We start from the raw sequence: 13,818 nt of genomic DNA, 5'->3' as shown, positions 1-13,818 counted from the left end.
AGTGGCTGCCGTGGGAGGGTCACAAAATAAGTTGTACTGTGATTATATACAATGTTGGGGGATATACCCAGCCTGAAGGGCTTCAAAGATGGAATAATATAGGCATCTCCAAAATAGGTGATGCATTTGGGGACGATGCCATGAAGATCTTTGGATAGATGCAGGGTACAGAATATGATGTGTCTACTACTCGGAAATTTAAATACAGGCAACTGAAACATATAGATTGGCCTAATGACCTGAGACGGTCCCCTATGGAATAAAGAATACTGTTATGAAAAGGAGGTATATCAGCCAAATACACAATCTTATTAATGTGCATGACTGTCTGCACCATATTAGAAACTCATGGGAAAGGGAGGTTTGTCCCATGGAAGATTCAGGGTGGAAGGCTGCCCTCCCGCATCCAATGGAAGTGGCAATCAGAGTGAGCCTCAGTCTCATCCGGATAGGGATATAATTTTTAAATAGAGCTTACTGTAACAGGTGCAGGCAATATATGATGGGCCAATGTTCAATTATAAAACATTGCTAGGACATGGTAAGACCTAATATACCACACACAATCAAGGAAGTGTGATGCCATGGACCCAGGCATGGACCAATGCAAGTTATCTCAAAAGATGATACATGAAAATAGGGGGGCCATGGAAGACTCATTATGGATTTTATATACTTGTGTGAGCTACTCACAACTCCCTTAAGTGGGCAAGCTCTTGAATGGACGGCACTGCAGGAGGTTGTCTTTCCAACAGAGACAATGGCCAGTATGTAGCCATATGTTGGAGTATCCTTGTTGACTTCCATTTCTACATCCGCTCTGGTCTGAACAGTCATGAATAATGGTGTACTCAATGTGTTCATAGTGTATAAAGCAAAAACAGTAAAGGTATACTTTTAAAAAGTGCATTCTAGATGGTTTATTGTGGTTCAGCCTTCCTTAATTTTGTATAAAAGCATGTGCATTTGTTACGCGCAGCTGACCTACAGTGTTAGTGTTTTGCTTCCAATAAGATGAAGAATAGCTTTTGTATGATGTAATAATTTGAGACAGTAATACAAATTTGAGTTTGATCATGATAGTTGCAACAGGTAATTAACTTCTAATCTTTTTGTGTATAGGTGAACTTAAAAAGGAAATAATGCTTTCTAAAAGGACTGGTGCTTACTGATTGAAACAAAGGTTGTGTTTTTTACTATTATGTTTTAGTAATGCTTGTTACAAAATGCTTGGCAACCACCTCTACAACTTGTATCTCCTGCACAGGACGAAGGAGGAAAACTAAAGCAGGAGGTGAAAGAGGCGGAGAACTTCACCCCGATCATTATGCCAGTGTCTGTGCCTGTAAAGCTTCAATCAGCCGAGCCTAGCATGCTGGTCAGCAGCATCCCGGTCCAAGACAAGTGTGCCAGCACTGTATCTGACGGCGAGATGCCGGTGCTCAAGCGGATGGCGTGCTCTCCACTCTGGGCCCCAAACCTTCCCAGCCCAGGCTCAACTGCTGTGAGTGCTTGCCACCTTGCTCTGCTCCCCTCCTGCAGCCGCCTCACTTGGGTAGGCTGACCAGACGTCCCGGATTTCCCCGGACAGTCATTGGTTTCCGATGGCTGTCCCTGTGTCCTGACACTTCTTAGAAAATTGACAAATGTCCCGGTTTTGGGAGCGGGTCAGTTGAGCACATTTATCACTGTGCTTTGAATGCTCATGTTCAGACCGACGCCCTTCTGACACCACAGCCGGAGGTTGTTTAAAAGACTCTCCTGCTGTGCTGCCTGACTTAATTCAGGCAACACAGCAGGACTTTATGGTGGGCAAATAAAACCCTATGGAGCCCATAACACACGCACGCACGCACCACCGCCCAGGGAAAAGCCATTTACACAAAAATAGAACTAAATATTGGCACTGGTCATGGCAGTGTCAATATTTAGTCCTATTTCTATGTCAATGGCTTTCCTGTTTTTTTTGTTCAGTACTTCTGGTCACCCTATACTTGGGACATTGCTTCATATTCTGTTATGCGATCTATAGAAATGTGGAAAAGTTGGCATTTAATTGCTCTGCCGTAGTCACTCTGGTTGCCTCACCTGCCAAGCAGTGTTTAGTTTGTGATTTTGCTCAGATATTTAGCACATGATAGGAGTGCACATTCTGTGTGATCTTGTTTGTTCCCTGGGCGTGTGCACAATCAGATATAAATGTGATATTGAAGATGTAAGCAAAAGTTTGAATTTAAATGTATATGTTTGTGTCTAGGGAACTATCAGAAATAATCAGCAAAGTGGTACAGCAATTGAAAACTCAGAAGAAATCCTCAAACCTCAGCAGGAAAAGAAAAAGTATCGTCATAGACCAGAACCTCTTTTCATTCCTCCTCCCTCCCCCAGCTTGAACATGTCCTGTTCCGGTGTCACCCTGTACCAAAGCCAGCTCCGCTCACCTCGCATCCTGGGGGATCATCTGCTGGTGAGGGCCCAGGAGTTACCTCCCTACACACCTCCACCAATGCTCAGCCCTGTCCGGCAGGGCCCTGGTCTCTTCAGCAGCGTTATCCCGGCTCACGGCAGTGCTGCGTACTCTCAGTTACCACCGACTCCATTGACTCCTACGCCACGGGTATTGTTGTTTCGCAGTAAGTATTTATTTGTGGTATACCAGCACATATTTTGCATTGACAAATCATGTGGTATGTTTTTTATGGATTTGTAGCCCGCATCGTTCCTTGATTTCTGCGCATGTGTTATTGATGTACAGGAAATTGCGCCCCTTTCTCTGAGTCCTGCGTCCTACACGTGTGTGCTTCTAATGATTACTTCTTTCCACATATCATTAGAACGTCTACAGGAAGTAGACTGGGCCCCTAAAATATTTACGCCCTGAATCCTAGAGTTTCGGAGGAGCAGGTGCTGCTTCTCGCTTCCTATAAATCCGACACCGTAGGGTTCAGAATTTACAGGGTGGAACAAGTAGCGCCTGTTCTGAGTTTTTAGGGAACAACCTGCAGATTGTGATGCTTAATGCACCTAAATCTACAAGTTACTTTAAATAGACTTTTATTTTCCCTATTTAAATTTCAAAAGATTTGACCAGCCAGAATTTTATGAAGGCTGCAGTATATAATGCACATGAAAATAACAATGTGCTGGAAATTCCACCCAGCACCGTATTTCGACCCCTGCGATAACCAAACACCAACCACCCAACACAGAATCTGGGCCATGGTATACTAGAATTGGCACAGGCTGTTGCCATAGCATCTCCTTCCCACATAGTTGGTGGCAAGAAGCACCTTTGGACGCACTGAGTGCACAACTCAGCCTTAAATTTAGGGGCCCATAGACGTTTTTTTCTCCTTGCTTTCCACATTATTTGGATTGGAGTATGTTCCTTTCCCAAACCTTAGACTTTCAGTCCTAAAGGGTCTGTAAATGCCAGTTGTCTGTGTCATGCCTCCAGCGCAATGTAGTGCATGGGCTTGACGAAAATTACAGTTAATGACTCCTGTAATGAGATGGCATTCCAAAACTGTCCGCAAATGCTCGTGGCCAAGAAAACGTTCTGAATCCATATGATGGTTTTGACTTCCTTTGAGTGCTGTTATTAGCATCTTTTGCCAGTGAGTCTTTCAGAGCCAGAAGGACAGAACCATTCAGATTGCCCTGCACAAATACACCTGAAGGAGTAGTACAAGAGGTCAAGGTGGCAGTGTTTATAATCATTTAAGCACCTTTGCCTTTGGGTGAATCATTTCTGTTTTTGAGAAGTTTTTCCTAGAACACGTCTTCCTATCCTCCTCAATCTTTTTTTACAACATTCATAGAAGATGACTATCAGGCCATGCTTAAAATGTTGAGGGACTGTGTCTGCCCCCTCTTAATCTCTTAAATCCTGTGCATTTGATTTTTTCGCTCCTTCTATGACGAGCATAGTGGACATGACGCCACCTGACACCTTGATGTCACATGTCTTTTGTGTGGTTTCGTTGGCTTGGGTAGTCCATTCTGAAGCCCCAGGACAGAGTGAATAGCATACTGTGCCATTTGACCCATTTGCCCCTGGGATGGTTCAGCCTCCTGTGCCAGTGCCAACACAAGTACGCCTGGCCCTTCTATATGAGAATACATTTTTTGTTGATGAACACAGAACCTATTTATAGCTGAAAGATACTCCACAAACAAATTTTGAAATATGAGAAACCACATAAAAATGTATTTCTCTCATCATTACATGAGTATGACAAGAGTGATTAAAATGTGGTGAACCTGCTGTATGTCTCAGGTTGACGGGCTTCTTCTGCAATTGCCGAATATCCATTGCTATAAACCTTCATTAAGGTGACCATTCCTTACCTGCAAGAAAGTCCGGTGCATGCATTCTCTTCTTTTGTACTATGATACGGTCTGTAGCAGAGGCCTTAAGTATTGATGCATCTACTTAAGAGGAAAACATTGTTTAATTAAGATTCTCTAAGCAAACAGGCTAATGTTCCATTTAATTAGGTGTTGCCTACACCTTCAGTGGAGTTTCGGAATGAACCAGCCTCTTTAGCAGTAGGAGGGGGACAACAATTATGTGGGCTTTGGGTTGCTCACAGCAGACTTCATTTTAGAAATTCTGGTGTGTGGGCCTCATTAACTGGTTCCAAACCCCGTGTGCGGCTTTTTGTTGAATATGGTCCGTCTGAATGTTCTGCGAGCAGGTTATTTGGAATGTGAGGGTTTACGTGCAGGTGGGTTTTCCAGAGATGGGCAGTGACGTAGGCTTTGGGATGACCTGCAAGATGTCTACCTTTGTATCGTCCTCCCCGGCAAGAAGGGTGCTGTATTATCCACTGTGTGTTGAACTCCTTTCTGTTTACTTGTAAGTATGGGGACGAGGAAAACAACAATGTTTCTTAGACTGAGGGTTCCTGAAAAAGTTACCAGCTACCAAACTTTGATGTGCAGTGATCATTACTTTTTCTGTATCACTAGTACTGCTGATAGAGAAACCATGTTGGCAGAGCGCACTGTAGATAAGCTATGTCAGCAAGTTATTTAGAGAAGTTATTCACAAATTTTGAAGTTCTTCGTAAATGTGGGTGCCAGCACTGAACTGGGTGCGCAGAACTCTGATGTTTATTAAGCTGCAAGGACAGTTGCACTGATTTAAAGTGGCTGTGTTATAAGTACACACAACGTGCTAATTTTTTGAAATTTAGGCCCACTCCAGATATTCTTTATAATATGTGGTGAACCAACTCATCTTGGGGGTATGACATCTATTCAGTGTTTATTTGCTAGCTGCAGATGGACAGACATTTTAGGAAGATGGGAAGAACATGAAGTTGCTTTATTGTCTAGGTGTCGATGGCCTAAGACTTTCTAGACATCCGCCACACCTGTTGGAAGTGGCTAATCTTAAAAATAGATGAAAAAACTATGGATAATTACATTTGTTGTTATATATGTGTAAATTCACGGATGTGCAGGACAACGCATCAGCTATAATAAACTCTAGTATGTGTGAGGCTTTTGATTTGGCTATAACTAATTCTAGTATGTGTAAGGCTTTTGATTTGGTTTGTTGTTTTTAAAGAAACTTACATGTGCATAACACTATATACAAAAAAGTGTGTGTGGACAAAGGTGATATTCAATGAACAGCAGGATGCAATGACAGTAATAGAGAGGAAGTTTATGTCTGGTATTAAAATCAAAGAAATGATCCAAAATAGTCAATTTACATTATTTTTTTATTGGTCAGCAATTGAAGGCACACCTGCATTAAGACTGATTTGTAGGTTAGTGTGTAGGAACATATTTGTTATTCTCAGGGTTGCAGGGAACTTCCCATAGATGAAGCAAGACATAACTTTTGAGTTGATGAAATGTTTGAGGATGGTGAAACATTAGAGGATGGTGATAACTAACATAAATAATTAGTTTTGGCACTGTAGAAAACCTGTAGCCAGAGCCTAATGTGGCTTCATGAAGTGTTAGTGCTGCCATTGTCAAATTATGCAGGTATACTACTCACAGAAAGAAATTTATGTTAACATTTGTTTGGCGGGTAAGAGCTTTGAAACTGCTTCCTACCTCTGCCGAGAACTATGATGTATGTTGTATCTGGTTTGCAGGAAGATACTGATTTGTGAAAAAGGGAGTGATAAAAGTATGAATTGGGTATTGGCGATTTGAAAGACTGTATCTTGGAAAAATAATGTTAAAATGACAAATTAAAGCCTAAGTGGTAATCTGTCTAGGACACATTGTAAACAGGTGTGATACATTGCCAAATGCAGAATTTGTTACTTTTTAGTAAAAATGTAGTGCCAGGGAATAAGAACCAGCTTCAGTCTCTCTTGATTTTCTAGTCTATCATCATGTTCTCAAAGAAGACTATTCTGCTGAACAAAATTTCTAAAAGTAGTTGTTAATATGTATAGACAAAAGAGTGTCAGATGATCCTTGAAAACTTTGGAAAACTGAAGGAGCATGTACATACAATATGCAGAGGCTGCAGAGTTTTAATATAAAAAAGGTAGACGATATTGGAGGTGATTATAATTGGGTGGATTGTGGTTAGTAATGTCACAAATGCACAACGTTATACACGGAGAGCTTTAAAGGGAGCTGGAGTTTCCAGGCTCACAAACTGACACATTCCTTTATAGCTCGACCACAGCTCCCAATTATGAGCTGAACATGGCAGCCTTGTGTCTGAATAGTCAGTAGAAAGCTGAGGAACCTCTAGGGGAATGCTTGGGGGTGTGTGAGACCACCAAGAGAACTTATTAGTACCGTAGTGCATGATACTAGGAGGTTCCTTGTGTAGTGCACTTCCGGTCATCCAGTCATGAGTGTAAGAATAAAGCTACTACTCCTGTCAATAGGAATTACTCATAGTAAACTGGCACCATGGGATAAGTGCCCCTCACTGCTTGCCCTGCTTAGTAACAAGATGCGCTGGTAGGGCCACTGGTGGATCAGGCTGAGGACGGCCTTGTGCTGCATGGTTCGGACCTAGCCACTGCATTTAATGATTGTTGCATGATGTCTTATGGAATTTGGAATCATGTATGGAGATTATGAATGTATGTATGTAGAGGTTTTTGTGTAGTGGAAGCCAGGAAGCGACAATGCACAAAACAGTGACCAAGACCCCGGGGGTATGAATCCAGATAGTTTGTAATATGCCGATGAAGCAAGTTTCTATTGTCTACAGGAAAAATGCCTCTTGAACAGAGTGGTATTTCGTTTCTTTCTGTTCTGAGTTTTAAATGGCTGTGGGGTAGATGCTACTGGTCTTGAAGATGATATGTGCTTGGAGGAGAAGTCAGTGTAGTTTCTTCAACTCTGGAGTGATTTCATCAAAGCTCCTTATGCTTTTAATGAAAGGTATTCCTGCTATAGGATACAATAGTAGTACCACACTGCTGTTAAGTAGGGTGTTGCCTCCAACCGTTTGGGAAAGGACAAGATTTTGTATTGTTCTGAAATTAGCTCTCGGAAGAAGGGGGTCACATTATTCTTGGTGATATGCTCTTTGAAGGTGAGATATGTGTTACAGAGGAATTCAGTTGATTCTGCATTGCTTTTCAGCTGGGGTTTGAAACCGTTACAATTAATGAAGACTAATTCACTCTTTGTGGTGTCAAACTTTGCTGGACATTAGTTTGAGGTAAATTTTGCATCATTGGATTGTTCGATTAGGACATTTTTAGAAAGAATAATTTTTGGTGATGTGTTCCTTTAAGATGGGAATCGTCAGCAGTGTCCTGAAGAGAAGAAGAGGAATCTTTTGCTTGATCCTTTGCGCACATTATGTGAAGTTTAATTTTCAGTTTTTTTCCTTCTTACACATCTTTGTTCTAGCCTGATGATGCCTGGAATGGGTTTGCAGCTTTCATTGCATACATTTTAAACATATTCGCTAGGCATTGTGATGTGTCTGAATTGGCTTCCTTTAACACATGCAGATATTTAAGTTGACTCTGGCTTGCAGATGTTAGTCGTTATAGCTCCTCAAGTGTGAGGATGATCTGACCAAATCTCTGCAGTTCTTTGAAGATCCATGCTGTTATATAAAGAATTGCTTCTGTGATATGAGGAGGATGTTTGTGGGAATGTCAGCTTTGTAATAGCACCAGGGCTTGGATGGGAGTTTTTAAACCAGTTTCTGATTGTTATGTCTTTACTTTGGAGAGAAGTGAAAGCCTTTAGCAGGTTTCCTGAGTTTTCTAAGTGATGTGTGATTTGATGCTGAGGGTGCTGTTGTTATGGGTTGTGAAAGACTGTTCGTTTGGCGAGTTGGGTGTGCAATCCATCAGGGTTAATTAATATGAGACATTTTGTACTTGAGAGTGTTTATTCGTGACATTCAAAACACGTTCTGTTTTCAAGGGGTTTAGCTAGAGGTTTTCTTCCAACATCCACACTAGTTTGATGGTGAGGCAGTTCTTTAGGTGAAATATGTAGGTCTGAGATCTTTCAGACCTGTGATGAACCTGTGTACTGGGGAATTGTGATAGTCTTGTCAGCCAGAGGTTCCATGTAGAGGTTGAGGATGACGTTGATAGGATGGGTCCTTGGTGTATGCTTCACGTATCCGGGTTGCATCTTGAGAAATTCATTCGGGTAAGCTGATATCTGTTGATCTGGTGTAATATGAACCATGCATGCGTAGTGCCTTAGAATCCCATATGGTAAATGATGTTGGTATTGAGCACAGTTAGGTGGAGGAACATACCAATTACTTGAGAGAGATTAGTAGGTTGAAGACGGGAAGATCGTCTTTATCAGTGATTTTGAGTGTGTAATCCTCCTCCTGACATGAACATTGATTGTCTTCATAGTTCAATATGAGCTGAATCTTGAATAGTTGCCCTGAAGGAAGGCATTGTTCCGGATTTGCTTGTGTTTTTGGTTTCACTTTCTGGTGATTTTGTAGAGGAAGGGAAGGTGGGTGATTGGACAGTATTTAGAAAGGTTGTTGGTGGTTAATGGTACTTTTCTTGAATAAGATAAATATTTTCCTACTTTGAGATTGTCAGGGAAGATGCCTTTTAGGATGGAGATGTGAAAGAAGTTCAGCAGTGGCTTGAGAGCCTCCAGTGATTGAAGTAATTATAACTGAGCAAGACATAAGGCTATCTTCATAAAACGTGGCCTTAAGGAAGCTGAGGAGGATTGTCAGTTGAGTCATGAGGTGGGTGATATGTGTTTGTTTGGGTATGTTGTGGTATGTGTTGGAAGTTGGCTCTATATATACTATTTCAAAGTAAGAAATAGTGTGCACAGAGTCCAAGGGTTCCCCTTAGAGGTAAGATAGTGGCAAAATTAGATAATTCTAGTGCTCTATTTTGTGTTAGTGTGGTCGAGCACTATGCTTATCAGAGGGTAGTGTTAAGCATTTGTTGTACACACACAGGGAATAAATGAGGAACACACACTCAAAGACTTACTCCAGGCCAATAGGTTTTTAAATTGAAAAATATATTTTCTTAGTTTATTTTAAGAACCACAGGTTCAAGATTTACAGTTAATACTTTAAATGTAAGGTTCTTCACATAGATACTTTAGGAACTTTGAATAAAAACAATATCATGTACAGTCTTTGTAAAAATGGCAATAAGCTATTTTCAAAGTGGACACTGCAACAGTTCCTGGGGGAGGTAAGTAAAGGTTAGATTAGGATGTAAGTAAAACACTTACAAGTCTCAGTCCTGGGGCATAGGCAGCCCACCGTTGGGGGTTCAAGGCAACCCCAAAGTTACCACACCAGCAGCTCAGGGCCGGTCAGGTGCAGAGGTCAAAAAGGTGCCCAAAACACATAGGCGCCTATGGAGAACAGGGGTGCTCCGGTTCCAGTCTGCCAGCAGGTAAGTACCTTCGTCCTCGGGGGACAGACCAGGGGGGTTTTGTAGAGCACTGGGGGGACACAAGTAGGCAGGTGTCACGTTTTGTATAGGTTTCAATGGAGGGACCCGGGGGTCACTCTAGCGGTGCAGGCAGGCACAGGGGGGGCTTCTCGGGACAGCCACCACCTGGGCAAGGCAGAGGATCGCCTGGGGGTCACTCCTGCATCGAAGTTCGGTTCCTTCAGGTCCTGGGGGCTGCGGGTGCAGTGCTGGTTCCAGGCGTCAGGTCGCTTGTTACAGGCAGTCGCGGTCAGGGGGAGCCTCTGGATTCTCTCTGCAGGCGTCGCTGTGGGGACTCAGGGGGGTAGTCTCTGGTTACTCACGGGCTCGCAGTCGCCGGGGAGTCCTCCCAGAGGTGTTGGTTTTCTGCAGGTCGAGCCGGGGGCGTCGGGTGCAGAGTGTATAGTCTCACGCTTCCGGCGGGAAACGTGAAGTCCTTGGAAGTTCTTTGTTGCAAAGAAGTAGCTGGTTTTGAACAGGGCCGCTGTTCAGGTGAGTTTCTTGGTCCTGTAGTCCAGGGCAGTCCTCTGAGGCTTCAGAGGTCGCTGGTCCCTGTCGGATGCGTCGCTGGAGCAGGTTTTCGAAGTTGGAGACAGGCGGGTAGGGCTGGGGCCAAAGCAGTTGTCGTCTTCCTCCTTCTCCTCTTGTAGGCTTGTAGGTCAGCAGTCCTTCTTGTTTCTTCAGGTTGCAGGAATCTGATTTCCTGGGATCTGGAGAGCCCCTAAATACTGAATTTAGGGGTGTGTTTAGGTCTGGGAGGGCAGTAGCCAAATGGCTACTGTCCTTAAGGGTGGCTACACCCTCTTTGTGCCTTGTCCCTGTGGGGAGGGGGCACATCCCTAATCCTATTGGGGGAATTCTCCAAGCTCAAGATGGAGGATTTCTCAAGGCAGGGGTCAACTCAGCTCAGGACACCTTAGGGGCTGTCCTGACTGGTGGGTGACTCCTCCTTGTTTTTCTCATTATCTCCTCCAGCCTTGCTGCCAAAAGTGGGGGCAGTGGCCGGAGGGGCGGGCATCTCCACTAGCTGGGATGCCCTGGGGCGCTTTAACAAAAGGGGTGAGCCTTAGAGGCTCACCGGCAGGTGTTATTTCCTGCAGGGGGAGGTGAGAAGCACCTCCACCCAGTACAGGCTTTGTTCCTGGCCACAGAGTGCACAGTCAGCAACATTTCTGGTGTGTGGCAGACTGGCAGAAACTGGTCAGCCTACACTAGAAGTCGGGTAGGTATTCAGGGGGCATCTCTAAGATGCCCTCTGGGTGTATGTTACAATAAATTGCACACTGGCATCAGTGTGCATTTATTGTGCTGAGAAGTTTGATATCAAACTTCCCTGTTTTCAGTGTAGCCATTATGGAACTGTGGAGTTCGTGTTTGACAAACTCCCAGACCATATACTCGTATGGCTACCCTGCACTTACAATGTCTAAGGTTTTGCTTAGCCACTGTAGGGGCATATTGCTCATGCACTTATGCCCTCACTTGTGGTATAGTGCACCCTGCCTTAGGGCTGTAAGGCCTGCTAGAGGGGTGACTTACTTATGCCACAAGCAGTGTGAGGTTGGCATGGCACTCTGAGGGGAGTGCCATGTCGACGTAGTCATTTTCTCCCCACCAGCACACACAAGCTGTGAGGCAGTGTGCATGTGCTGAGTGAGGGGCCCCAAGGGTGGCATAATACATGCTGCAGCCCTTAGGGACCTTCCCTGGCATCAGGGCCCTTGGTACCAGGGGTACCAGTTACAAGGGACTTAACCTGAGTGCTAGGGTTGTGCCAATTGTGGAGACAAAGGTACAGTTTAGGGAAAGAACACTGGTGCTGGGGCCTGGTTTGCAGGGTCCCAGCACACTTTCAAATCATAACTTGGCATCAGCAAAGGCAAAAGGTTAGGGGGTAACCATGCCAAGGAGGCATTTCCTTACAGTGTGTGACTGGAAGCATTGTTATTTTTTAATACACTTTGATGCCTTTCAGAAAAGAACACATCTTTAGCAAAACCATGGTGCACAGATCAAACAATATCTCTTAGTGGTATAATCTTAACTTCTCATCAGATGTGATCAGCTAGTGCTTGCACTTGGTTGCATTCTACTGTTGGTTTCCTAAATCCAGTTACCCAACTTGATGAGTATGTTCGCTTTTCAGCATCAAAAGAAAACACTGCTGCTTTTTGCTGCACCCTGCCTTGTCTTACTTCTAATATTGATATGACACCTTTTTTCCTCCCTCTTTACTTGGTTTTCCAGATAGGGTTGTGGAGCAGTGTTACCAGTAGTGCGACCTATAAACTGTAGTACTGTATAGGATCCCCATGCATATACTAACCTTCTTATGGCTTCCATGTCATCCATCAACCATGTCTTACTCTCTTGTGACCGGCATGTGTACCAGCCTGTGTCTAATGAACTCCTTGATGCCTTTCAGGACATTATTTTATAGCAGTTTTCCATGACAAGGTGTATTAGACTCTGTATTTGTTTGTGATGCTTCTTTGTTCATTAAGGAGATATTTTCCCTGTGTCATAAGTCTACTATTTTGCCTGTCCTTAAATGAATGTTTTCCTTTACTTCAAACCGAGACAAGACCAAATTAAAGGAATGCCAACAATGAAGTACTCTTAGCCTGAGTAATACATTTATTAGAGCACTTTTCAAGGTTCATATAGGAAAAGCGTACACATCAAATGCAGCAGCATGAATACACTTCTGAAAATAATCACAGCAGCAGAATAATAATGATCATGGGAAAAACAATGAAAATACACTACTTCAATCATTGATAAGATATCTACATATACAGTGATTATATATTCATTGACAACACAAAGCTAAAAAAAAAAAATGCATCACCATATTGTGAGGTAGGGATATCATCTCTTTGCCAACTTCAAGTCAAGAACTAGACGACTGCAGAAAGAATGAAAACGACCCTCCATGGGAACCGGGCAAAGGCGTCCCTTTCCCGGAATGAATTCTATCTATCCCCAGTCGTCAAGTTTCCCTCTTAACTACCTTAAACAAGCTGGAGAGGAGAATTCTAGAAACTCCCTCCTCCCATATTGTAAGTTATTGTTCAAATGCTAGCTTTACCAGTTCGTTATGAAAGAGCACGTTAGAGATTGGCCACATCCCAAGGTGCTCTCCCAAGACTGAACTCTTCCCTGCTGTACCATCAGTGTTCTGGTACATCCTTATCTTTCCCTCAATCCTCCGTGTTATTTCCCTGCCTTGTTAGAAAGCGAGCAAAAATATGATGCAGAAACTGTGCGCTGGAAAATACCTGACGGTATGTGAAGCTAAGTTAACACAAAATGGAGTCAGTGGTCAAGATGGAGATGGTGGTTAAACACGAATAGCATTAAACGCCATCCTTTGACCAATGACTCTCATAACATACAGATGTGAAATTAACTCGTTTTGGTCTAAACATTGCAAACAAATTAGGTACGCATTGTACACAGCAACACAACATTATAACTATAGAAATTACCAGAAGTATCCCACCCAAGACATTAGGTAATTGTCCGAAATTGGGTAACCACTGGAATAACCAATCCCACCGCCCTTTATCTATATCTTCTTGTACTTCTTTCATCAATTCATGTAAAGTATCAATATGGGACTGGATGGATTTAGAATGGTCTGACCGATTGAAGCAACACATTCCTTCAAATTCAGAGCACCTGTTATCATGCTTTAATAATAAGTATAGCAACTCTTTTTTGCATGCAGCTTTTCTAGTACCACGTATATCTAGTAATAATTTTGATAAAGCAATAGAAGTGTAATTAATATTTGTAACTATTAAGCAAGCCAACTTATTGATCATTCAAGTATTATAAATGGCTAAGCCGGGCACGGCTACAAAAGAAAGGCTCAAGTTTATATATTCTGATTTAGATGATAATTGAATTT

The 13,818-nt window shown here is 43.0% G+C and overlaps 1 protein-coding gene across 2 annotated transcripts in view; it reads left to right on the top strand.

The window, feature by feature from the left end:
* TRERF1 (transcriptional regulating factor 1) overlaps positions 1-13,818 on the top strand; it is a 675,896-nt gene that overhangs the window by 413,971 nt on the left and 248,107 nt on the right. For both annotated transcript variants that reach the window (XM_069233961.1, XM_069233962.1), the window contains exons 7-8: positions 1,268-1,504; positions 2,258-2,633. In XM_069233961.1, coding sequence (XP_069090062.1) covers positions 1,268-1,504; positions 2,258-2,633 — 613 coding nt within the window. The remainder of the gene's footprint in view (positions 1-1,267; positions 1,505-2,257; positions 2,634-13,818) is intronic.

This window comes from Pleurodeles waltl, chromosome 5 (assembly GCF_031143425.1).
Source record: "Pleurodeles waltl isolate 20211129_DDA chromosome 5, aPleWal1.hap1.20221129, whole genome shotgun sequence".
NCBI lineage: Eukaryota > Metazoa > Chordata > Amphibia > Caudata > Salamandridae > Pleurodeles > Pleurodeles waltl.
This window is presented reverse-complemented; position numbering and strand designations above follow the sequence as displayed.